At 31.2% G+C, this 27,964-nt stretch overlaps 1 protein-coding gene across 1 annotated transcript in view; it reads left to right on the top strand.

Moving 5' to 3' along the window:
* The first annotated feature begins 8,103 nt into the window (after positions 1-8,103).
* LOC136987385 (uncharacterized) overlaps positions 8,104-27,964 on the top strand; it is a 62,431-nt gene continuing 42,570 nt past the window's right edge. The window contains exon 1 of the mRNA XM_067285124.1: positions 8,104-10,350. Within this exon, the coding sequence (XP_067141225.1) occupies positions 8,521-10,350 (1,830 nt within the window). The 5' untranslated portion in view covers positions 8,104-8,520. The remainder of the gene's footprint in view (positions 10,351-27,964) is intronic.

Here is a 27,964-nt window from a genome sequence, read left to right as displayed (position 1 = left end):
GCCATATATATCTATATACATACATACATATATAAATATATATCTATCATCTATCTTATAAAATTTGGAAAAATGTTTGAATGATGTGTTAAATATCAACTTGTCATAAACAAAATCAAGTATTTAGAAGTTATATGTTAGTTTGATACGAGGGATCGTCTCCATAAGTATATAACGACATCAAAAATTAACGGCGATCTTAAGTATAAAACGTAGCAATACAGCAATATACTTATTGCTGTAGCGAATTACTTCAGTGGACCGGTACGAATCGTTTCGGAAACTTTAGTTAAATGCACAGCGGAAATGCGCCATTCTGTTTACGTTTCGATTGCAACAAACATCTGAGAACTAAATATATAAAAGAATTTTCCTGTAATTTAATACAAAATACGCTATTTTAATTACACGATTATATATACAAATAAATCTATATATATATATAAAAAAAAATCTTCTCAAAAATACTAAAAAAAAATCATTAATTCTATATTGTAAAAGTATTATATTAGACTAAACATTATTCGAATTACTTAATAGAAATAATGTTTGAGGTTTTTAAAAGACGTAATTGTATTTTTTGAAGTTGTACAACAAGAATAAATTGTACAAAAAATGGAAAAATCATCCAGATTTAAGTACAAATTGTATATTTTCATGCTTTTTTTCCAAAGCATTCAACTTGTTATTTGTTATTTTTTTAAAATTTAAGATAGATTTGTAAATATTGTAATTTCTTTTCATTATTATTGAACATCGAGAAATGGTGAAGTTATTTAATTATATTTTTCGGAGATATATTTTATTATTATTATTATTATCATCATTATTTGACATTCAACAAAGTAATTAAAATTGATTTGGCTCTGTTAATGTATACTTCTTGGAATGATTGTACCTTGCAGAATTGGATTGTGAGGAAAAATTTGTATAGTATTTGTTTTACAAAGGCTAAACCAAGTAATTGTCAAAGATCAGAAAGTATAGTGTGTCTGTAATATATACATATGTGGTAAAGTTTGTCTGTGACTTCATGAATAGATTCTATAAATAATTTTAAATCAAGAACATTAAAAGGTTTCTCCGGTTCATTAGTATTTCGAAGAGTATTAGTTGAAAATCTGATAAAGTTGCTTATTTAAAAATAAACTGAACATTATTTTAGTAGTAAGAACAGATTTTATGGTTTGCTATGTAATCTAATGATCGCTAATTTATATTACAGCAATCTATTCTTGTAATGGTTAGAGGGAATATCAGAAAGAGAGAGAGAGGGTGGATTTGGCATCTGGGAGAATATACACATATATAATTGTAAATTTTTTTAACATTTTTTAGTATTAATATTAATGCAACATTTATAAATAAATATGGGTTTTCCTTTCCAAAAAATTCAGATTTCATATAAATCTGTAAACAGAAAACATAATAGCGGGGTCGAGGCCGAAGTTTTAAACGCGAAAACGTGTACGTCGGACGTTCGACGCTGCTTTCCTGTAAGCGTAGAAGTTTGACAATGGCATTTGGAATGCCGAGCATGATTCCGCCGACTTTCCAAACGCCATTGTCAAACTTCTAGGCTTACAGGAAAGTGGCACCGAACGTCCGACGTACACATTTTTGCGTTTAAAGCTTTGGCCTTGACCTCGTTAATATTTAACTTTTCTTAGTATATAATTAAAAAATTGTCATTTTATTAGGAAAATTTGTGTGTTCTTTCTCATTTAGTATCTCAGATATATCATCTTTCTACCCTCGTTCTACATTTCTGGTAATATCTGTCTATACGCAAAATGAAATTTGCTTAGATCTGCAAGAATCAAAACTGAATTAACGTAAGATATCTTTCTATCTTCAATGTCTAAAGATGGTAGAAAGAATCTTATATTAATTCAGTTTTAGTTCATATAGGTTGTCATTTAAGTAAGTTTTATTTTGTATGTAAATAGACAGTATACTTCCTCTTTCAAATTATACTCCAAGTCTAAATGATTTTTCTGTTTATTCTCCTTACATTATAATATATATATTTAGGGATCTATAATATATTTAGTACAGTAATTTCAGTTGTAAAGTTTCTCCAAATGATAGCGAATAAGAGAAAATATTAGTTTAAATTATTGATTTAGAACTGTGTATAGAATCTATCAACGACGGGTTACATCTTTCACGGACGCTCTTTATATTGGTAATGTCCCATTCTTTTAATATTGAAATACGTTAGTTGATTATAAATATTAAAAAAATAAATTGAATTTTGATTCAATTATTCTGTTTATTTGTTAATAAGTATATCTAATGCAAAATTTGTTTCTGCGGTAATGGTATTGGAATACTATAATTGAATTGGAAATAGTGAAGAAATATATTTAAAAATCTTAAATTTCTATCATATTAAACATAATTCTGTGATATAAAGTATTGTTAAATATTACATTTTAAATAATTATTGTGAGTTTTAGATGACTTATTATTTTAAAGTTATGTTATCCATGCATTAATGTGACCGAATACACCCAGTTACGACTGACGTATCATTGCCTCGTCAAATTAGAATAGTCTTCAATATTGTTTATAACAGCTATAAAAAAAGATAAATTAGTCATTAGATAGCAAACTATGTAATTACTATGTGAAATAATTCATATTTATGCAAGTGAAAGTAGCATCAATGTAAGAACAGTGGTGAAGCCTGAAAAGGGAGGCATTATAGGTAGGTCAGTGATATATTTTTGGCCTTTAAGCAATGCACCTGAAGTACTTTACTTACCTTCTGTGGTGTCGGCAAGCTTTGACATATACAACTTCATCAGTAGCATATGTTATTTAATTTTAAAAATGCCAAACGAAAAACTAAATTAAAAATATATATATATATATAATATGAACAGGATTGATAGGAGGGAGAAGAAGCCAAGTCCCTATAGCCCAGACTAGAATCTGCATAATAAAATTTTAATTATGAAGTGTAGTAAATTAATTTATGTAATTTCTAGCAAAGAAAACAGAAACATCATAAAGCAAGAGTATAACTAAGAGCTAAAAACTCGAGAGACCTGTACTAGATATGAATGTAAATCTACTTATTAAATGCAATTTAAAAGTTTAGAAGAAAAAGTGTGCTCGTATCTATTAAAAGTTGGTCACGTTGATGTTTGGATAACGTAATTTATACGAAAAATTCTGTGTGCGCTAATCTTGATCTTGCGTTTTCTTCAACTCTTAAATATTTAAAAAAATTTTAATCAGAGTTAGTTAACCATTACTTGGTCTTGGCCATTATAGTAGAAACATTAAACCAAATTCAATACAATTAAAATGCATTTTCAGCAATTTTTAAATAATTTCACCACTTCACACTTATACATTATATATGGCCAGTTATTACACATTTTTTCTTCATGTTTTGGGCTGTTATATTTGTTGAATAAAGAAAAAGAAAAAAGATTTTTGTGATGTACAATTGGGAATATTTTAACAAAGAAAAATCTTTGATGTTTATTACTATTATAATAATTAATGTGAAATCTTTAAATATGGATTCTGTCTGCATTGCATGAGCAATTTTTTATCCTCAGGGCTAATTTTTAGGTAGGAAAACTTGTAAACAAAAAATTGCATTTGATAGAAAAGTTGTTTTTTTGTTGTTTATATGAATGAATTTTATTCATTCGACATTACATATTATATATATATATAAATAATTCACAAAATTTTATATTGTTTTTGCATTTGTCTATTAAATATACAATGAATGTTGTCATTTTAAAAACAACCTTGTTAATTTCTTGTGTGGTATTTACCAGATCACATTTTGTCAAATGTGAATTGTACATTTATGGAAGTTGCAATGAATAGATTTTTTTTACTGTTGAAAATAACCGACTAATGTTAATTGTACAAGTTATAAATTGTCAACAGGGTAAATACGATTGTGAACGGAATTCAAACGATGTTTAATAATGTGAGTGCTAATATACTATAGAAAAAACTACGTGACTGTTTGTGTGATCTTAAAAAATCCTGAAATTGTTGGGATAGTATACAGATGAGTATTTATGTGTCTTTAATTGTATGTACAGTATAAAAGTATGGTGCTAGATTGGGTGGGGATAATATTTAGCACTTGTAGTTGTGAATTCATTAAATTTTGCTTATGTATTAAAGAATCTGTTTTCTTATAAATAATACTTTACATCGGTGATTCCCAGACATTTTTCAATCACCGTCCCCTTGTTCCGTAAACTTATTCCCAATGCCCCCAATTGTGTGGGAAAGGCTTGGAAATATTCTTTGAAAAGCTTTTCTACTACCCTCATACTTTGTGTCCTTACTGTACATTGTTGTCAACATCTGGAAAACATTAAATGCAATGTTTCTTATCCATTTTGATGGAGGAAAGTGAAAGGTTGTCTGTGACCGAAATCCATGCTTATGGTCACTGTTTAGTCCTGCCTTTGGTCCCGTTGCCTTGTTTCTTTTTCCCCTATATTACTCACTACCCCGAGGAAGAAATCACTTTGGAAACCAGTACTCTACATTTTATAAGCTTTAAATGCATAGTTTAAAAAAAAAAACCTTTATAATCAGCAATGATTTTATAATGAATAAGTGTTTTCAATCATCTTTAATGACTATCTTAGCCATCTTCAGGTTCTAGAACAGGAATTTAGAAACCTTTTTCTGTAACTGTGGAACATGATTCATAGCCGTACATAGTAAGGATTCTTGGAATAGCATCGATTCCTTGTACAGTACTTAGGATTTTTATTATACATGATGCAGATGATTAAAAGCTGTAATCTGAGAGTATTACTAGTGAGGTTGAGGCTAAAGTTTTAAACACGAAAATGTGTGTGTCGAACATTCGGTGGCACTTTCCTGTAAACCTAGAAGTTTGACAATGGCATTTGGAAAGTCAGTGGAATCATGCTCGACATTCCAAATGCCATTGCCAAACTTCTAGGCTTACAAGAAAGCGGTGCTGAACATTCGACGTACACATTTTCGCATTTAACTGGTTTATAATAGCAAGGTTGAGAACTTCGGCTTCAACCTCGCTATTTAGTGATTGAAAAATTACAGAATCATTTTCCTGGATTAGAGAATCTTGCAGAATTAGCCTGATGGCCACATACAAGAATCCCTGTTCTAGAGAATAAATTATTTAAAATGCAAAAGTCGTGGAATGTAAGCATGCGATAGAACAAAGCTAAATATTAACTTTATCATTTTGGTGATCCAATTTTTTTGAGATGTGTTACCACCATTAGACACATCTAAACAGAACTCTTACTCTTTATAATAGCCATTATTGAAATTGAAATGCATTTTGAACCTTTTTAGTCCTTCTTTGGTCTGAAATGCATTTCAATTTCAATAAAGAATACTAAAAGGTGTAAGAGTTGTCTTCTGTGTCTAACCATTGTGACAAATCTAGTAAAAAAATTGGCTATTCTATCCAATCACCAAAACAATAACGAATGAATATAAATACACATTTTGCAAAAGTTGAATAATAGTGAGGTTGAGGCCAAAGTTTTTAACGCAAAAACGTGTACGTCGGGTGTTCGGCGCCACTTTTCCGTAAGCCTAGAAGTTTGGGAATGTCGAGCATGATTCCACTGACTTTCCAAACGCCATTACCAAACTTCTAGGCTTACGGGGAAAGCGGCGCCGAACGTCCGACGTACACGTTTTCGCGTCGAAAACTTCGGCCTCAACCTCTCGCTATTATAAACCGGTTAAACATAACCTCCATAAACACATCTAACAATATTTGATTACATAATGGATAATTAAATAAAGCATTCCGATAACGAGGTTTGATACTGTCAAATATTGAATTATGAGTTGGAATGTAAATGTGACTTAATACAGAAAAATATAAATCAAACTTAATCTATAGAGATTATTCTACATTTTAAGCAGTATTTAGAAGAAAATAATAACCATCTTATTCTGAAGTTGTTATTAAATAACTAAATAGTAAAATTTAAAAGTATAGAAAGGGAGAGATCTCTTAAAACTATCGAACATTTAAAGTACAAATATGTGATTATTTAATGTTGCGAAAGAATAATATAAATATATTTCGATCTCATTTTAAATCTTTGTTTAATAGAATACATTTCGCAAATAGAGTATTTTATGCCGTTCTCTCTCGATATCGAAGACTTTAATATGCTTCTTATATTCAACAGAAATACAAAGAATTTATATTATTATGAACTGTAATGAATGTATCTAATTTTTGTTTTTACTTCACACTTGTTAAGGAAGTTTCTCAAATGCAAATCCAATTCAAACTGCTTTTGCAGAATGAAAACTTTTTAGAAAAGTATTTTTTGGGCTAATGCTTGTCAACAGGAATAAGAAAACTAAAGAACAAGAAACAGAAAGTAAATAATGTTAATAATTATTTGGCATCAAGCTCTCAAGCTTTAATTTCCTTGTTAGCTCATGATGATGGGTGTAAAGTCTGAAGACATTTGTTTCGTAAAAAGGTTTTGCTGTAAGAAAAGCAGTTTGAATTAGAATATTTGCTTCTTTCTCACAGTTTAAAACCTTTCAAAACCAATATTATAGTGTTTCAAACAAGTGATGCTCATTTTAGGAACACTTCACACAAAGAACATGGTTGCACGAGGGCTAATGAGAGGGAGAGGAAGCCAGGGCTGTAGCCCTGGGGCTAGAATCTGTATTATAAATTTTTACTCTAAAAATTAATTTACATAATTTCAAGTGCATAAAGGAAAAAAAAAAAAGAAATGTAATAAACCAAGAACATCATATCAGAAGAAAGAATAGAAGGACTCCAAAGATCACAGTCCAGTGGACCCAAGCCCCAACTTGTACTGTATTTTGCAGAACCCTAAGGTTCCACTGACAAAAATCTTGGGTTCTGCAACGAAATCAGTTTTCGAGATCACTAGTTTAATATTGATACGATTAATATTTCTTAGGAAGAGGACCCGTCACGTATTTGATTCTTTGTATTCAAATACCAAAATATTTGTTCCCGTCGGAGGAACCGTTGCCTAGGCGAGAGCGATATTTGTATACTTCAACGTTCGTTTACGACTCTCGAAGAAATTGAATGCATTTGATTATTCTGTTACCGATTTAGCTCTCGTCTGGTGACGAAATCATCTGTGAAAATTAATTCTTCATATTAATTATTGGTTTGAATTAATATATGGTTTCCTGTTATTAATCCTTTTTTTTTTTTTCTTGTGTGTTTTTACAATCAGTAAAAGTTATCGGGGTTTTGAAACTTCTTATCAACACGAAAAGGATTCTGCGACTAAAATAAGTCGGAAAACACTGTCCTAGTCCCAAAATATATGATTGCTCTTTATACCTTGATGATTATTTGAAAGCACTAGAGAAGGTTAATTTATAAACAAGCATTTCTTCTGGCCAAAAAACCAAAAAATCCTGATTTAAGTAACATGGTGGCTAAATATGTATTGGATATTTAGTACAGAATACTAACACTAAAGATGTTTTAAAGTTTAATTACATTTAAAGAGGTAAAATACTTTAAATATATATTTTTTTTACTTCATAAACATTAATTACATTTTAGATTAACTTCATATCAACATTATTATCAACTAAGAGAGATAAGAATCAAAATTTTTTGTAGTATTACACTTGGAAGTTCCTGGATTTAAACTAGTTAAGAATATTTCTACTTTAGCATAAAACCTGTAAGATATATATATATATTTATGCTGATAACTTAATAAAATATAACTGAAACGAACTTAGATGACAAATTCGCATTATCAGCCTTAAAATCTATATAAATAGAAGCTAAAACATTCATTCGTAATAATCTAGAATATCCACGCTTATTATTAACACATGGTATTTAAAGATCGCACACGTGGTATATTTAAACGAGAAAAACAAAATGGCGGAAGAAACGTAATAACACGTTAAATAAACATTACTATTATTATTTATTATTATTATTATAACTATTCGATTTAATAATTAAAAAACTGGAAATAATTAAATAAATAAATAAAAAAACGAATTAATATTTATATGTACGATTTCGACCACCAGATGGGGTAAAGGACGGTAATGTCCGGAGGTGATGTCAGAGGCGGCGGAGATATGACATTCCTTTGTCCAATTACAATAATATCCTTTATAATTCGATAAGGAAAGTTACGGGTAAAGCATGAAGTGGTGGTAGTTTTTGAGAATTAAAGATAAATCGACGAGGAACGATCGGAAGAGGAGAGCGCCGAGTGTGTGTTAAGAATGGAAGAGTAGGAGAGCGAATCGGCGAGTCGTCTGTCTTGCTGAGAAGAATTAAACGTTTATAAATAAGCTATTGGCCGTTACAGTAAAGCAAATAGTTAATTGGGACGGCGTGTTAGAATATGGAAGAGGCGAGAATGGCGTAGAGTCGTTATCGGAATCGGCATTGAGCTACCGTGGTTACGTATAGGGAGGAGCAGTTTCGATCTGCAGTTGTGGGGTGAAGGCATCGAGTCGGCCATGCCCGTTGATAGGGGACGTAGCGGCAACGTCGATCGCGAGTTAATCGACGATCCGAACATCCCAGAATGGAAGAAGTTGTTGATTATGAAGAAGAGAGCGGAAAAATGCGGCGAGGCCACCAATAAGACGAACGTAGGCATCGAAGCGTTAAGAAACGTCGCTCCACCTCTGGTTGGCGATAAAGCCGGTTTCAAGGGTGTTTACCCCGCCACGTGTGACGATCCCCCCTCGAGTCATTCGGAAAGACATCACGAAGAACTGAAGACCTTGAGAAGTTGCCCTGTGAATCAAAACGATGCCGGCGAGGCCAAGTCGAACGCCAGCGATTTAGCGTTATTGAGTGGCGGCGGTTGTGGAAGCGGTGGCCATCGTTCTCGTCGCTCTTTCAACTGGCAAAAGATGGGAGAGGACAAGAATTTAGCGAATTTGGATAGGAACGACGGAGTGGAGAGAATACCGGCTCATCCGGGACAGGACGACTACGACGATCGCGACCTGCAGTACGGCCCAGGTATCGTTAACAAACTGAAATCGCGTTTCATAAACATGACATTGAAAGAGAACGCCAAATCGCCGACTGTCGTGGATAATGGGCTGGGCATGAGACGTTATTCTAGTTTGGAGAATTTGGTAGAAAAGGAAAGCCGTATGCGCTTCATCGACTATAATAACAAAGATAGATCGAATGTATCGATAAGTAGGACGAAAGGAAGATACGCAATCCGCAACACGAATTTCAAAAGAGCCAAAAGTATGGAAACGCTTTTCACAGAACACGAACGTCAACAGTGCGAAGTTGGGAAAACGGGCAAGGGACAACGTCCCTCATCCATCGCGGGTCACCTACCAGAATCGGTACTGGTCAACGAGAATTTGATCATCGTAGAAAATAGCAACAACACCAGAGATATGGACGTCGGAGGCAAGTACGTCAAACCAGTTCGACAATTGTCGTCTTCCAATTCCATTAACGAGGAAGAGCTACCCAAGCCAGATACAGTTAAAACTTACAAGCGTATGTTCGAACCATCGGATAACAAGGTAGGTCACAACGTTAGAAGAAAACCACCCCCCGTCGTACGGGCTAGTACCAAGGCCGCCACGGCTGTTAATAAGACAACCGGTCCAAAACACAGAACCACGTCGGGTAGCAAAAGGCCCGGTCGAACTGTACCAGCCGTTCTCAATGGATATCAATATCAACCAGCCAAAAACAGTGCCAAAGAAGTGGAAGATGGTGCAATGAACGGAGAAACCGAACAGAATATCGTCGAAAACGGCGAAGTCGAAGATCGAGTCAAGTGTTCTTCGCCTGTAGACAAGGTGGCCAACAACCAAAATACGGGCCTTAAAGTAGTCGTAGTCGAAAATACCAAAATTCTACCACAACCGCAACCGTCTCCTACCTCTCCAGCGATCGTTTCACCCAAATCTCCAGAATCCGAAGATCAGGAGGATGTCCTGAAACCCAGCACCCTTTTAGGAAATAGACAGACTCTGTGGCAGAAACCTCCACCCTCGTCGACGTCTGTCGTCTTCGATTTTCGTGGTAAAGACGTTAAACCAAACATAGGACTCAATCCTACACCATTCGGATGTAAACCGGCGCGAGTATTGAGGAAGAAGAGATCCGGATCTCCACCCAGGATAGGAAAAGACGGGCTACCTGCCGTTAATGGCAACGTTAACGGCATCCTATTAGACGATAGCTACGAAGACGACGATTCCGGGATTGGTGCCGATCTACCCATAATATCCGGTATCTGTTTCGAGGGAGAAAATATCAAAATCGGCAGGGGTTCGCTGCTCAACACTAGGAACAAAAAAGTAAGTGCCATTCTTTATCCCTCCTCCCCCTTTCTCTTCCTCGTTATCTTCGCATCCGTCTTACAACGCGACGAAACCAGGATATTGATAAAAATGGACTTTAATTATAAAGAATTGTACAAATTACATTGTCTGATAAGGGTGTTTTTGTCTGGCTTTCTTCTCTCTCCCTCTCTCTCTCTCTCTCTAATCGCATTTAGTTCAGTTTAGGTTAAGAGATAAGATTTTCTAAGTGACTTTATCAGTCGATCCGTGTCATGAAATTTCCATTTCGTGATTTTCTTCTAATCTACGAAAATTTAATAATAAGTACATTTCTTCTTTTAAAAGGAGGAATTTGTTTTGATGAAAAATAGGTCGTGAAAGATGGCTTTCTAGCTCCATGCACGAAATTAAAACGATTTTTATTAATGTCTTATATCCGAATATGAAGTCCGGGTATGGTCGAAGAATGCACTTTAATAGGTATTCTGGTATGAGATTCGCTCGTATCTTGCTGTTTAATGTGTTGAACATCAAATACTTGGTGAATAATGCGATACTGGGTGCAAATATTAACACAATAGAATTAAAGTGATATATGTATTGTACATCAGAATCTCCATTAAGAATATAACCTAACAGCAGCTTATTTTTTTCTATACGTAACACCGAAAATATTGTTATACAGTTAAAAACTGTATGCTTAAGTGTTAAAATTATACAGAAAACAACGAATCAGTGTATGCTCTTCACACAGTTTCAGGATTAATTAAGCAAACCTAATGTGTATGTGACTATTTATTAAGAAGAATTGAAAATATCTGTGCATATTATACTGTACATGTAAACGCTTAAAAAAAACACAAATTTTGCCGATACAATCTGAAAAATACAGACTAACGAAATTACTGTCGCGGTATCTGTGTATACGTCTTTTAAGTATTACCTCTGTACATAGCGTTACACACAGTATACAATTGTTTAAATGTTCACTTAGAGAAAACCAAACTTTTCCATTACCGTACACATTACAGATGTATTCTGTCTCACGTCTAACAGCAGAAAATGACTCCAACAAACACCACTACTATTGTACCATTTGTATCCATTCACCGAGTTTAATTAATCTTTCCTCAGCACAACACCAACGGATAACACCTTTAACAATTGGTCTGTTAGATGTATGATTTTTAAAGTAAATTCAGTAATCAAAATGGCGAGAAGTTTCCTTTGTTCACCAACAGACGATAATTCGTGAGTTAGTGTTTGTTCCTTTTTGTTTTTTATATAGTGAAGTATGGGATTCGTGACGGGAAAAAGTTTCTTTGCTTCACAACTGCGAGAAAATGTTCACGTCAAGCTTCGTGTTAGATTAATGAATACTTAAAAAATAACGTTTTATTAGCGAAACGGTAGCATTTAGCACACCTTGACAGTTCGTTTCTGGTGTTTAGTAAACGCCTAACTAAAAGAATAATAATGCAATAATAATAATGAGAAAAAAAACCTCGACACGCCTGAATCGTATCTCAGCAAACTCCACCCCGATTCGGTTGGGAGTTTGCTTCTGAACTTTAGAAAAAACTGAGTTTTGAGTCGCTCTGTGTGTTTAAATTGGAGAAGAATGTACTTTTTTTTTTGTTTGTTTATCGTTTAACATCCGGATTTTTACAACATTCCCGCTCGTTGCTGTAGTGAATCCTTATTCTTGGATCCTCTGGGTGTGGTGCGCGCGTTATATAGAGCGTTAATGGCGGCAATTGCGTTTCCGTTCGTTTAAAATTAAATTATTAATCAGACGAAGGAAGAAGTATTTTTATGATTAATTTCGTTTTCTTCTTCGCATTGAGGAAGTTGTTTTAATCGGGCGCTCATCTAACCGTTTATCCAGAAACTCACGCTTGACTCGGTTCTCTTACAGAAACGGTTAATTGAATTTCTGTTAGATTTCATAAGAATTGGAATTTTGTGGTTAGTGAACTGTTAGAAAATATTAAAAATATATACGGTTTTTTGTATATATTTCTAGCAAATGTTTCGTTCTAGACACGTCTGCATTTTTTTGGGGGTAAAGGAGTAAACTGTACTTAAAGGGAGGCGTTACCGATACTGCCCAAGTATTGTTTCTAATTGTAATTTTTCGCCGTAGACCGGAATGGGTGTTAAACTATGCACGATTTACAAGAGCTGGCATTTCTAGAGGGAGGAGTTTCTCATTCTCTAGTTTGCGGTGCCACACCTCTGAACTGTTCAGCTGTAAAATCTAGGGTAGATCACGTGTACCTTTCTGGTAGATGAAGAAAGCCTATGATTATCTATACGCCTTCGCACTGATAATTTTATTCGTGTTATAACCCCTTTATGTGCTCGTTTGTTTGTCGATTTGGACTGTAGTTTGCTTACAGAGCAGCTCTAGAAATGAGCGTATAAGCTTGTTTCTATGTTATGTAAAGGTCATTTATAAAGATATATTAGCCTACTTATAAATTAGGATTAGATAGATCTGTAACGCTTAAATTTGCTAACTTTAAACTGCCAAAAACGGTATTAAAGTGAATAAAAAAACCAAAAAATTCTTGGGTTTAACAGTGGTAGTAGTAAGTTTAAGGTTAAGAGAGATTCCTCTTTGGAACAAGAGGAATCTCTCTTAATCAGAAGGTCACATCTCATGTTAGTGGGATCTGATAAGACATCTCGTATTGTAGGTTGCATAAGTGCTTACATTTTAACTCGAAATACATGATACAGTTATAATAATTTACAATTAACAGACCACATTAGAAGTCAGGAAAGCCCACATATGACCTGAAGGACGCAGTCTGGTGTATTATGTAATAAACTGAATTTTTCTGGCTTGGTATTGTATTGCAGACTTACGAAGTGGACTCATGACATAAATTAGATTTGAAAACCAAGTTCATTAGTGGGTTGCAAGGGCCTTGGCACTCTTAAAAATGACAATGGTAATCATTTAAATGCCTTATAAAGTAAGAAATTCATCTTTTTTTTTTGACACGATAAATAAACTTACGTATAGGTATCGTGCAAAACAGAACGACAGATTTAAACATTAAACACCCTAGATGATAAAGCAAATTTTACATCCGAATTAGCTGCAAGAGTTTAGAGCCATTTTGTGGCTGGTGCAAGTGCCCGTACACGTTATAGTTTTCACTTCGCCGATGAGATCACTAGAAGTGGGGTGTCAGAAACCATTTTATCCGTCTTCTCCCTTAATTTAATCACGAGAGCTCATTGATTAAAGTAACTTCTATACTTCCACCCACCGAAAATTAATTATAGCGTTTAAGGGAAGTGGACATTTTCTCCATCCATCTATCCATTAGATAGTGAATGATTGCGACAAATTCACATTTTTTTCTGTTGGAATTTGCAGTAGTCCCTATTCGAAGTGACCTTGACATGACGACAATACCAGGAGGAGGGGTATTTTTTTTTTTGCTAACAAGCAGCTGTTCAACCTCCTCCTCCTCGATAGGATCTACCCAACTTTTTTAAAATGGCATCGCCCGTCGGACATTTTCGTTAAGGTTCTGCTGCTCTCCGAACACTCATCACTTCGGAATTTTTCTGTCGCACCTCTTGCCACCTCCTCGTTTTAACCAAATAAGGATTCTTTATTAAAGTAGAAGCATCGGGGCATTGATTGCCACCATTGAAAATTTGAAAATGGCCGTTTACGATGCCAATCGATCGGGTTCGTTGGATTGTCTAGGTTGCTTCAACCCCGTATGATTCGGTATAACCTTGAAAATAACCAGATTATCCAAGTCGGGTCAGGTCATAGATATGCAAAAAAAAAAAATAAAGAAGGTCGAGATTCATCTGTGAATTGCATATCATCAAAACACGTGGTTAAATAAAAAAAACACAAGGATTTTGATTGCTCATATAAAGCACATACGTGGTTTTTTGGGGTTCAATTTTATACATAAATTGGATATTGTTTCATTCTCTGGCCTATAAAAGTACAAAGAAAAGAGTTTTATAAACAAAAGCAACGAGAAAAAATGATTAAAACATGTTAATGAGTCATTTATAGGTCGTAAATAGTGTATTTGTTTCAGTGTTAACAATGGTGACGTATCAGTTCTTTGTAGAAAATGAATAGTGATTGTCTAAGAATGTCGTTTATAGGCAATAGACGTTGGACTTTGATTAACAATTCGAAGAAAAACGTATATTGTTTGCTCTATTTTTAACAATGTAACATTACCGGGAATGGACCCATTCTCGATATTAATCTCCTTATACGTAGGCGAAAAAATTGCATAATAAAATACGTATAGTTACACACGTCACTTGCATGTTTTATCTTCCTTTATTTTCTTAAGGAAAAATAAGTGGGAGCACATTTATTACCCCCTAAAACTTGATGAATTTTACTGATAAATTGCCAGACTTTAATTGCATAGTAACTTGTATGAGTGCAAAATGGAGTTTTCTAAGCAATAAAAGTGTACATAGAGTTAATTATCTCTTGAACACTTGAATTATCTTTGTTTCTCCCTTGTAACCTTGACTTATATGTTTATAAATAATTTGACAGAATAGAAAATTGTGTATTACACATATACTGTATATATATTTTCAATGTTATTATATTTAAATTATTAATGAGGTTAATAGTATTCAAATGTAGAAAAAACTGTACTTTGTCACAGATGAGAATTGAGCAATTTATTCTTTGCTGGGCCTTTTGGCTTTTCTATATAAACATGTTTAGAAGTAATGAGAAAGTGGCCCTATGTGATCTGTTTTTATGTGCTATATTTTAAGTATTATCTATGTTCTATTTATTATTTGGGTTTCTGTTTACTCTTGATCTTTCTTTTATATCAAAATATCATTTTATGTTTATTTATAGTAAGTCAGATAAAGGATTTCTTTCTTTATAAAATACAAAAGTACTGTTTTAAAGAAGAAAAATATCTGTAATTTAGAGTTGTTATGACTAAAACTATAATGTATAAGTGGTATATTTTTCCAAATAGGCCCTATCATCAGGGCTAGAAAGGCCTCAATTTGTATACGGGAACGTCAAAAATCTGCTACTAATCACTCATTCCTTTGCTCTGTTTGTACATCAAGGAAAGAATTTATTTTTCTGTCAAATTTTATTGTTTAAAAAAAATATAATACAATATTTTAATGCTGTTTTGTGTTTTTAATATACTGGGGCCACAAAAAAGGCTGACTTCAATTCTAAGAGGCTCCTCCATAACCTAATTAATTGAGAAAATGCCTACTGATTATTTAGGGTCATATTGTAAAAGAGGCTTCAGTAGGCATAAATATACAATACAAATTGTTGGCCCTAAACTCTAACTTGTTTACCTTATGTGTAAATCCGGCTATGATTTAGAGATGATAGGAAAAAGTTATAAAGTTGTCTGGACTAGATATTTATATATAAATATAAATAAAAAAAAGTATATTCTATATAAATATATAGACTACACTTTACAACAGAAAAAGATAGAGATTAGGTATCTCACTCTGATATATCTTATCATTGAGAGGATTGCTTGGTAAAGAATTAACATGGAGATGAGTGGCATGCAATAAATAGATTACATCTCATGTTAAAATGTAGATACAGAGTATAAATTTGTCATCTTGTTTGATACTCCAGTTATAGATGAATAATTTATGCTTTACATATTCTTTTATACAAAATATAAATATTAAAACACATTAAAAATATTTTTCGTAGATATATTTTGTTAATTTTTCTCCATCGGTGCTCTCTATTCAATATTTTAACATAAACAGCAATTGTTTTAGGCACAAGCGATGCTTTCAGGAACCTCAGATATGTGTAATTTGTGTTACAAAAGAGTACTGTTTTGAATACAATTTTTGCAAAGTTTGTAATTAAATAAGTTTATAATTAATTCTTTACAGTGGTTAACTTGATACCCTGTATGTCCCCTGTCCATACTCATTCTTGGCCAGCACAGTTAGGATCTTGTACAGGCTCTAAATTACACGAAAAGAGCCTTGCAAGTCTTAAATTTATGCTGGTTTAGGGTTTAGCACATTGTTAATGTACGTTTTTTCGATTATATAATACACACAATGACTCGGGAATCTCTTTTTATCCAATATCACTTTAGAAATGACGTTCTTACTGTTCGTTCGGTAGACATTTTCGGTTATGTACAGTTCGAAAAGAAAATAAATGAAGTTATTTGCCATCATCAATTTTACAACGACCCCGTCTTAATGGTAGATTAGCATAACAATTCCATTTTGCTCCTATGAATCTTTTCTTTCCATTGCATGGGATTATCCAACCAGGCGCGACAATCTTGCACGCATCGTCCAACGTAACGAGCTTATCAATTAAACCGACCCAAGTTGTGGCCATCTGTATATGCGGCTATAACCTCCAACGAATGGAAGACATTTGTTTTTTTTATAATGAATTCCTACAGTCGCGATATCTCTATTTATAACCTCGATTTTTCCTCCCCCTCCTTCCACGGTTTTCACTACCACTTCTAGCGTGATTCAAGTTCATAAAAATTTCCATAAAAATAAACTTGGTTAGCGGGTCAAAGTGCAGTCGAGCAAAGATATAATCGCAAGAACTCTTTTGTGATATAGTTGGCTAAACGGTAACTAAATGCTGTACGAGGAAAAAAAGGGGTTTGTTAAAAAACCAATTTGGTGTGTCGCGTGTAGTCCACAGATCAACTACTGCGGTCATCGTGCTCTATTTCGTAAATATGTAAAAAAATTATATATATATATATATATATATAAATTTTTCATTGTTCTATCGGTAAAAATGTTCTTGTGACATAACACTAGAGTTGTGTTAAGCATACGTAGATCCATTAGATCAAAGTAATCAGATCAGCCTTCCTGATTGAAATGTGTTGTTCACTTAAGAGAAACAATTATCTCACTATAGCAGAAATCCATTCATCCACTCCGATTTCCGTATTTCGACACATCTATTAATAGCTTTTTTTTTTTTTTTAATGCGTGTGTCTAATTAGTAAGCGGGTTTACACCAGTTACAGTACTCTGCATCCAAATCTTTCACTCTACTAGGCTTGGCATCCCGTTTCGAAGGCTAATTTTTTCTTTTTAATGAGCATAAAAATAAATTTCGACTCAAACACTTCCGTATTATAACCTGTTACTTAAAGGTGAAAGATAGTTTATCAATGAATTTACCCCTATAAACTTCCTATTTATTTATTTGCCACGTCCATTATTCGAAGCACGTCTTCTTCCTCTACGAACTGATTGGTCGATTTCGAAAATTCAAATTTAATACGTCGACTCGATTGGTCGTATTTGAAATCTTAAATCTCGTGCGACGTCTCGATTGGACGAATTTAAAAATTTACTCGTACCAGATGGATTGGGATGATAAAAGAGATTGACCCTTCTCAGTTCCGTTCTCTTGCACCGCTTTTTTTTTTTCTTTCTTTTTCTTTTTGTTTATGTTTCTTATCTCCGTTCTGGTTGATAATACCGTTCGTTCCGATGTATTGCGATCTTGTCGTCATTTGCACGCGCCAAAAAGATAGCCGTTGTCACTTCCGGTTGACGGATTCACAAATGCGTTGATGGGTGCATGAGTCAACTCTTGCCTGTTTGCTCTGATTCACGTCGTGATTTCCTGCATTATTGTTGCAGACTTTTCTGTATTTTGACCATAATAATAATAATAATAATAATGATATTAACCTTATTTAATTATATTCCAGAAATTAAAGCTTTTCATACGTCATCAAATTTTATGGACACGTGGATAATGGGTTCCGTGCCCCAAAATTTAATGTTTCGTGTGTCTGCCTGTCTGCTTTTTAGAAGGAAATTTGTACCGAAAATCATTCGGAATTTACTATTTTGTAATTTTTGGTTTTAGTGAATGAACAAACTGAAAGTAATTTCCTGCTAGCCATAGTCAGGTCACTAGCCCCCACAGGAAATTTCACGTTTAAGAATAACCATTTCCCCTTAATACATTATCTGTATATGGCCTCCATAATACAATGAATTGCATGACTGAGATGATTTTTCTTTGTTGAGTGGATCCACTTCCAATACAGTGAATTGTTGACCCTGTAACAAAACCTATTATTGTTTTTTTGTTTGTTTGTTTCGTAAAAACTCTGTCGGAGTAACCAATAATTGCGTTTCTTTCTCTCATTTTACGTATTATGGCTTAATTATACGCAAGTTTAATTAATTAAATTTTAGTTAAAAATAGAAATGTTTAATGATTTAACTTGAGGGTATTAAATGCAAAATGGGTCACTGCTCATTTTGTAATAAGAAATTTTCTCTTAAATCATTACAGATGCTTTTTATAATTGTTTAATTCGAAAAAAGGAAAAAAAATATGCTCGATTTTGTTTGTTATAAGTAAATATTTAGAACGGAATTGCGTTACAGTCGCAGAATGTGATATTTTTTACCGATTTATATGTTCTAGAGACGTACGATATTTTAACTTCGCATTCTTACTTTAATTAATAAATCCGTACATTTTATACGAGTTAATACTAATCGAGGAAAACTTTCTAATTTCAACTTGTCCTCCAATATGATTTTTATAGGATTTTTAACTGGTTTTCTTCCAAAGAACGTGTCATTTAAGAAATATTTTTAATGCAAAACACGTGTTTTAAATAACGATGATGTCACTAATTTTATTACATGTGCAGTAGATAGATTAATTTAATAGATTAACTAGTCTTTGAAAGTATGAGTACATTAGGTCAGTGTAGAAATTACATATATTCACTTGAAAAGTAAGTTATGACATAGATAAAAAGAATGTGCTTGACCTCACGTGGGATCTGAATCCTTGTTCTTAGGTAACATAGTTTTTTTTATGTCAAAAAACACTTTTATTCGCACATAATAAATATAAAATTCTGAATTTTTTATAGTCTAGACCAGGCCTGGCCAACCCAAATTGTTTCGCGGGCCACTTTGATCATGCGTAACATTACAGTGGGCCACAATTTAGGCAAACATTCTTTTAAAAAGTAAAACAAATACAAAACGAATAAGATTTTACTGTTATACCAAGAGTTCGTACTCGCACTTGCACATTATAACAATGACACATGCAAATTTTCATTTATTTAATTGTTTTGGTATACACATAATGGGAAACAAAAGTTTTAATAGATGTATAATATCACTTAGCGGGCCACACAATTTAACGTGACGGGCCGCAGGTTGGCCGGGCCTGGTCTAGACGTATTCTAGACAGTAGTTGACAGAGATGAGATGAGGCATGTGACATTTACAACGGCAAGTTTCCGCTTTCCGAAAACCATAAAAACACTTGAAGAAAATCAATAAAACGAGTAAACAAATTTATTACCAGTTACTTAAATTTATTTTTCTTTCATATTTTTTACATAAAAGGCTAAATTCTGTATCCGGAGCTAAGACCAAATGGCCTGTTAGCTTTCTCCTATCTGGGTTTGATTCTAGATATTTACCAGCAAGTATCATTATTTAATAAAAGAAGCATAAATTACTTTTGATAAATATTATAAAAATATAATTAATTAGAAAGAAAACTTTACTGAAAGAAAATAAATGGTTTTCTTTGTATTGATTTAGCCATTTACATATTGCTGTTTTTTTATTATTTGTCTTTAAAACTTGTCCAGAAGAACGAAACCAGCATGTTTACCAAAGTTGAAATTGTTTTTCTTAAAGTTTAAGATAAGCTTTTATATTTTCCTTACTGGTTTTCTAGTTTAAATATAATAGATATATTTCTGTACGTTTCAAACATCGACAGCCAACCTGATATAGAGCAATAAACCAACCAAAGCCGAATTTTCGGGCTGGAATCGGCTATATTAATAATAAATTATGAGATAATTTGGCCTAACGCCTACCCCTAATACTGAATTATCTCGTAGTTTATTATTAATATAGCCGAAAATTCGTCTTTGGTTGGTTTATTCGAATATATCGCAACTCAAACTCTTTTTCGTACGAAGAAATATTACACAGTTTATCTATTAATTTGTCCTTCGTTAGTTAAATTTATTTTTCTTAAATTTTTTAGAAATTTCATTTGTTTTCAAATCCCGAGTTAATGTGATATTAATTTATTATTAGATAGCGATTTTTCAGTTTTTGCAACGATAAGCAAATAATCTGATGTAAAATAATTCTTATCTACTTAAAATAAGTTAATGTTATCATCATAATCATCTATGCATGAAATTCTATAGAAATTATTTAAAATACAAGAAAGAAACTTATAAAAAAAAATCTTTTTCATTTAAATGAAAACTAGATGCAAGTAGAGTCGTATGAATGGAGGCAAGGGTAGTGGCCTTTTTATTGTTCGATCCGAACTGTCTAATTAGCAAATTTTTTAACCTAGATTATATAGGAAGATGATTGCAGGTTAGTTTTATCAGTAATGTGGTTAAACAAGTTAGTATTTGTTGGAAGGCAGGTGTGGCTTTTTAAAATTTTGGCGTTGTTTATTGTTATAAGAGAAATGTGAAACTTAAATAAGATAGAATATAATGGAAATCTGTGTAAAAGTTTTGCAAAGGAAAACAGGGGGTTCGTCTATTTTTATAATATGTCTTTAACAAAATCGAAAAGAGAAAATATGCAATGGCTCACTGGTTATTGCATTTCCTTTCCTTACTTGGTAACTATTTCAGTTGTAAAATCGGTGATTTACTTTATTCAGGATACAAGGAATCGTGTCTTAAAATATAAACAGAAATTGTGTTTGTAAGTCAGTAGATAAATATATATAATGTATACGGAGCCAAAGTTTTTTAATAAACTAAATCTTCCAAAATCTTTTAATTTATTTAATTAACTAAACTTAATTTTAAATTATTAAGTAAAGACGGCAGCTTAATTGCCCATATTTAAACTAACTTCATTAGCTTAGTCATTCTTATTATGTCTTGAAAATAGTCTTGTTATTTAAACTTTAAGATTATTCATTCGACTTAGTCATTAGATATCTTATCTGTAAGAAATTGGAAATAATATTAGTCACAATAGTAAAGTATTTGTAAAACTAATAAGACAAAAGTCCGAAAATATGTCTGAAACAAAAATAATTTTATTCGGCTTAAATTTAACATTTCGTCGATGTATTTTGTTTCATCATAAATTGATTATTTATCAATAGCTTTATTACTCAATTTGTCGGGTCTGCAATCAGTCAACAAAAATTATTTATTAATTAAATTTTAGTTCACTTCTGTTCAGAAAAATATTTTGAATAACTGCAATGTTTAGCATGTTTACTAAGGATTTATAATATAAATAAAGGCAGCTTGATGATCCAGTTGGTAATGACGTAAACTTCTGTTTTGAGTAGTAAGTCTGGATCATATTGGAAATTTTTATGGGCGGTTTGATCCATATATGTTGGATCTTATCCCTTACCACCGGTTGTCACTATGAAAAAGATCCTCTTCGTGCCGTCAGGATGGAATTTAAAAAATATAATTAATTAATTATTAATACAAACCTTTCAAAAATTATTCTAAAGATTTACAATTCATAAATTTTTATAACAAAGTGGTGAGGTTTATAAAGTTTAAAATAAAATACAATTTTAAAAATATGCTTAGCTTTTTCAACTTTCTTAATCAATTTTTAATAATATATTATATAAAAGAATTATAATTAATGTTATTTTATTATTGACAGATAAAAAAAGGTATACAATAATTTATTATGAATAATATAACTTACATCTGCATAGAGAAAAATTTGAAAATTCTTTTCATTCAAACAAAATGCAAATAAATTTTATAGTGCTTGAATTATATCTAGATTTGAGATTGATTAATGTCTTAGAAAAGTAAAATATCGAGAATACGACAAAGAGACCGAACAGATTTTGTTTTAAAAACAACAAATATGTATTTTATTCGACGAATTTAAATAAATTGACGGTTAATGTTACCTCCGATTCCAAAATTGCGGCTCGTCTCCGATTCCAGCAAACAGTAGAAAGGAAACAGTGGGGACACAGGTTCTAACCTAACCTAACCTATTCTAATAATTTTGTTGGTAATAATTATGGTAATTTATTAGAAATAGGTTAGGTTAGAACGTGCGTCTCCACTGTTCCCTGTCTTCTATTTGCTGGGATCAGAGACGAGCCACTATTTTGGAACCATAGGTAACGTTAACCAAATTGACTAATGTAATGTGTTATTTTAAACTTTAAAATAATGATTCAATATATCTGATTATAATAAAATTTAAATATCATTTTAATTTAATGTTTAGTCTAAAAGTTCAGATGAATAATGAATGTAAACATAAAACTGTAACCAATTTTTAATATCCAAACATATTTAAAAGATGAACTATTTTTGGGCTAGTTATTAAATAATCAAATTATGGGATTAACAATGAATAGTAATATATAGGAATCAAAAAGTTTGAAATGTTATTACAGTATTAAAACGCACGAAAGGAAATTTGACTTAATTAAATAATTAATTTTTGGGTTTGTATTAAGAAACATATAGCAATTAAATTTGCTAAATGTCTATTGTCAGTTTGTGTTAAATTCCATAAATATTTCCCTCTGTACACTTATATATTTGAATGTTAATTTATGAAAACGAAACTTTATTTAATTTTATATCAAAATGTTTATCAGCTGTGTCATTTTTGTCTATATAAATATACATGAAAATAATAATGTATGACTCGTTAAATATTTTAATAAAGTATTTAATGAGTCACGTTTATATGATTTTTGTATCACAAAAATTGACTTTTTATCGCAAATTTATGTAAATAATTTTATATTTCAAGAATTTTGCAAATTATAATTTATTCGTAACTCGCTATCAGTGGTCGATTGTTTCTAAAACTGACAGATTGAAAAATAAATAAGTTTAAATATGCAATATAAAAAGTTAATATAATTCTCATCATATATTTTCATGTACATAATAATTGCCAAGGAAGCTGTTCTTGCTTCTTAGTTCTTCAAGGTTATTGACCTTGCATAGATATTTTATGCAATGCAAAGAAAGAATTCAAGGACATCAAGTCTAAAGAATCTAGGCAAAGGATCCTCCTAACAAACATAATTTTGAATTGATCGCGTATTGTAGATGATAAATGAAATTTGTAACGTAGTAGCAACCGTGAGGTGATTGTTGAATATATAAATTGTTAGTTTAAATTTGATGATTATTAGTTTTCAAAACTAGAAGAAATTCATTTTAATCTCTATCAATAATTTGAAAATGAAATACCGTATTTTACGGACTATGAGACGCACTTTTTTCTTCGAAAAATTGCCTCCAAAATTCAGGTGCGTCTTATAGTCCGTAAAATACGGTATATTGCAATTGTGAGAAAAACTGTTCTTATTAATGGATTTAAAATATATTTTTGAATTCAGATTTTTATCTTTCGTATCTTTACAAAATTCGAAATTGTGCAATAAAAAACTGACAAAAAAATAGCATGTTTATCATCATTCTCCGATTGTTCGGTCGAGATAATGATCTCACACTCTGACCTTGACTTATTTAGCATCATCAATATTGTACATATATAATAGTCTAATATATATGTATATAATTTTCCATCTATTAAGATAAATTTAAGATCTTTTTACTGTTACATTTACTAAATTAAATTCAAGGATGCATTCTTTAAAATAGGTAAAACTTAAAGCTTTCGTTAATACATTAAACGTGATAAAAAATAGTAAAATTAAACGAAGAAAATCATTATTAATGTCTGTGATAAATGTTACGTTATCGGATGTTAATATTTTAAAGATTTTTATATGAAATTATTGAAATAATTTAATTTTCTTTGTAAAATGACTTAATTTTAAATCATATTTCTGACTAATAGCAATAATTCCCTCATTCATTTAGTCACCTGAAGCCATGACAACTATTTGAATGTCATTTGTTTGATAACTGAAGCTGCTTTCGGGCATGAGTCATAAGTTTCTGCTTAATAAGGAGTAAAGTGTTAGGAATTTTCAATTCTGTTAACATAAAATTCTGTTTCACTGTTCTAAATTTCTCACAAATTTTAAAATCTTTTCAATCATGTTATGATGATTATACAAAGATATTTCTGAGAAAAATTTGATAAAATGGTATATATTAAATTTTGAATTACATTTTAAAAGAATTTTTTTTTAATTTAGTGTGTTCTCACTAATCTGAATTAATCATTGTATGTGGTTGTTCAAATTCATACTTTATATACAAAGAAAAAGAAGTCGAAAAAGAAAGATAAATACAGTAAATCCTCAATTTAATGGACTAATTGAGGAAGAGGGTATCGGTTATTTCTGAAAGTTTGTTAAATTGAATGCGTTTTAAAATTAATAACAAATTTAAAATGTGCTAGATGTGTTAAAATGTTGTTACGACCTGTATGAATAAATTAATAACAATGAACATGGAGTAATTTATACTCATTCTGACCTTTTAGCATGCTTTATTCACAAATAAAATAGTTTAACTTTTCCTACGGGATAGAAATTTTTTGTCTGTTAAATCGGGGTCTAATAAATTAAGGGTTCAATGTAAAAAATTGTATGCTGCGTTTAGTATATATTAATTTTACAAATTTGTCATCTTTTAAAAAATAAATTTACAATTCTATTTTGTTTTTGTCCGGAACTTTTAGTGGAAAAATTAACAAAATTGGTTTGGATTAGTAAGAATGCACTATAATTAACAAAATAAAAGATCTAATCACTTAAAACAATCTTTTAAATTTATATCTATAGATTTCTAGTTTGTCGAATTTCATTTTTCATTTTCGCGAATCTAAGTTAAGTTGTAATAGATTGAAAATAAGATATTTTCTAAACAAGGAAATAATGACACCATGTAATATACTCGTACTTGTTAGTATGAGTATACGAGCAAGCCATTATTTAAGGAATCGAACCTTTAATTGCCGAAATATATGCAGAAACATTATCTCCCCATTCTATGTAACTGAAGACGGAAAGATGATGCTTTTTGTAAACGTTTCAACAAAGTAAAAAAGTCGGTTCCTTAAATAATAATTTACTCGTCGATATAAGAAAGTAAAGTATTTGAAACATTACAGATATTCGGTTTTTTTTAAATTTAGTTATTACGTCTTTTAATGATGATTATTGAGGTCATCAAGATAAGAAATCTTAACTAATTAAATTATATTACGAATAAGGAAGTAATGCCAAAATGATATAACTTTAAGATGAAAATTATTTACAGAATCATCATACAATGAGTTGCTAATTTATTAATATATATACATTTTTATTGCTATTATGCTTAGTCATAATTTAGAACGGTAGATTAAGAATGATTAAATAAAAATTAAACAATAAGAATAGAGCAGAAAATATGTTTTTTTTTTTTTTTTTTTTTTTATATTCCACAGCATAGATAAAAATGTAATTTGCTTACATGAAAATCTTTAGAGTAAAGCTTAGATAGTGATCACCGATTGGCATTTAAAATCGTATAGTGGAAAATTAGAATAGAATTTATTTAAAAACTCGCTTTATTATTCACAGCTGTTGTAATTCTATATCGTTGCTATTGTCAACAAGACAATTTCAAAAATATAATTAATTTTTAAAGTGTGATTTCAAAAAAGACCATATTCTATAGAATTATAGTATTGTACTAAATACATTAGGAAGATTTACAATGATATCCGAGCAAGTTTTTTTTTTAATCAGATTTTGTTTAACAGTATAGCTTTTTTTTTTTAACTGTTAACACACTCTTCCTAGTTAAATCTAAAATTAAATAAAACTTCCTAGAATTCAGGAAAACTTTTAGTCGGACAAAAGTTTTCGGTATTTATAATGTAGTTTTTAAGCATTAAAAAAATATAAACAAAAACTTTGACTGTTTTCATTGTTCGAACATTTTAAAATAATAAATTATAAATTTATGATATATTAATATATATGTATATATATTTGAACTGATAAAATTGTTCAAAACGTTATGTTCAAGATAATCAGTTAACTGTTCTAAAGACAACTTATTGCAGTTTCTGCTATGGAAGTTTATAAGAATTGTTTAAGATGAGTTCGTCCCTGTTCAATACACCATTTACAGCATTCTAAAACATTTCTACAAATTTTAATGAGATAAAACTACTGTATATTGTTACCAAAAGTACAAAAGCTTCAGCAGTCATTTGTGTATATTGCGTGTATGTAGAAAAGATGTTATCTTTTCATATCTATAGCAGTTCTGGTCAATATATTTTTTGGTTAAGCATGAAGATGATTAATTAGCCAAGAACTTTTGCATATTTTCTTTCCCGTGCTTCATTTAGAGCAGTTATTTTTATATATTGTGTTTTGAAGCATTTAATTTTTAATATAGAAAATGGAAAAAGAACAATTATTATTATTGTTTCATTCCATTATATAAATAAAATTCATTTAAAACTCATATTTCTTAAGTTATAACCAAATTTTTTTTTTCAGTATCTTTGAGCTAAAATTATATTTTGGTTTCAGAATTTGGACTATAAAATTTTATTTTTAGCTTATATATTATCCAGTGCTTTTTGACCTAAATAAAGTATTTTGCGAGCATATAAATACTTTAAATTATTTTTTAGATATTGAATATTTGGAGTATTTAATTACAATATACAGGAAACAAGCCATTTAATATTTTTTATTATGAAAAATATGATTATAAGCCCTTCATTTTTTTTTTAATTGAAAGAAGTACGATTGCAATAAATTTTAGAAATATTCAGGATAACAGTTCATATTAAATTTCTAAAAACAAAACACGGAGAGAAAAAATTTGTTTTGTCAGAGTAATTGTTTTAAAGTAATTCGAAAAACAACTTAGATAATTGGAGTGAAGAGTTGTGCTATTCTTGTTTTTGTAGTTGTGTTGGTTTTTGAAGCTTCTGTATGAAAATCAGTGTGCACTCGGATTTAATTTCGGGAAGCCAAGTTACATGGATAAAAAAACTTTTTAATGAGAATTCTATAAAATTCTCACCTTATGTAACCACTAATTCATTAATAGTATAGAAACAGAAGACACTACACAATATAAATAAAAAAAGAAATATTAATTAGGGAAAAATTTTTAGTGTTTCTTTCCTTTTTGGAGGGTGTCAGGACCCCTTAGCCCTCCTCTGGGGTGCACCACTGATGAATATATATATATATATATATACACACAAGATAAACATATTTTTATTAACATATTAGCGAGGTTGAGGCCGAAGTTTTAAACGCAAAAACGTGTACGTCAGACGTTCGGCGCCGCTTTCCCGTAAGCTTAGAAGTTTGACAATGGCATTTGGAAAGTCAGTAGAATTGTGCTCGACATTCCAAACGCATTGTCAAACTTCTAGGCTTACGGGAAAGTGGCATGAACGTTCGACGTACACGTTTTCGCGTTTAAAACTTCGACCTCAACCTCGCTATTGAGAAAATTAAACAGAGGCTATAGTTTGTAAGTATATAATAGAAATTGAATTTTACATCTGTTAATTAGACAATTGTATTTTTGTAAATATATTAAAAAAGAATTTTTCTGCTTTTACTTTTTAATAACTCCAACATTTTCAGATTGAC

The sequence above is a fragment of the Centruroides vittatus genome, unplaced genomic scaffold (genome assembly GCF_030686945.1).
Source record: "Centruroides vittatus isolate TY-2023 unplaced genomic scaffold, ASM3068694v2 scaffold_1519, whole genome shotgun sequence".
Lineage (NCBI taxonomy): Eukaryota > Metazoa > Arthropoda > Arachnida > Scorpiones > Buthidae > Centruroides > Centruroides vittatus.
Note: the sequence above shows the minus strand (reverse complement) of the source record. Positions and strands in the feature narration are given on the sequence as shown.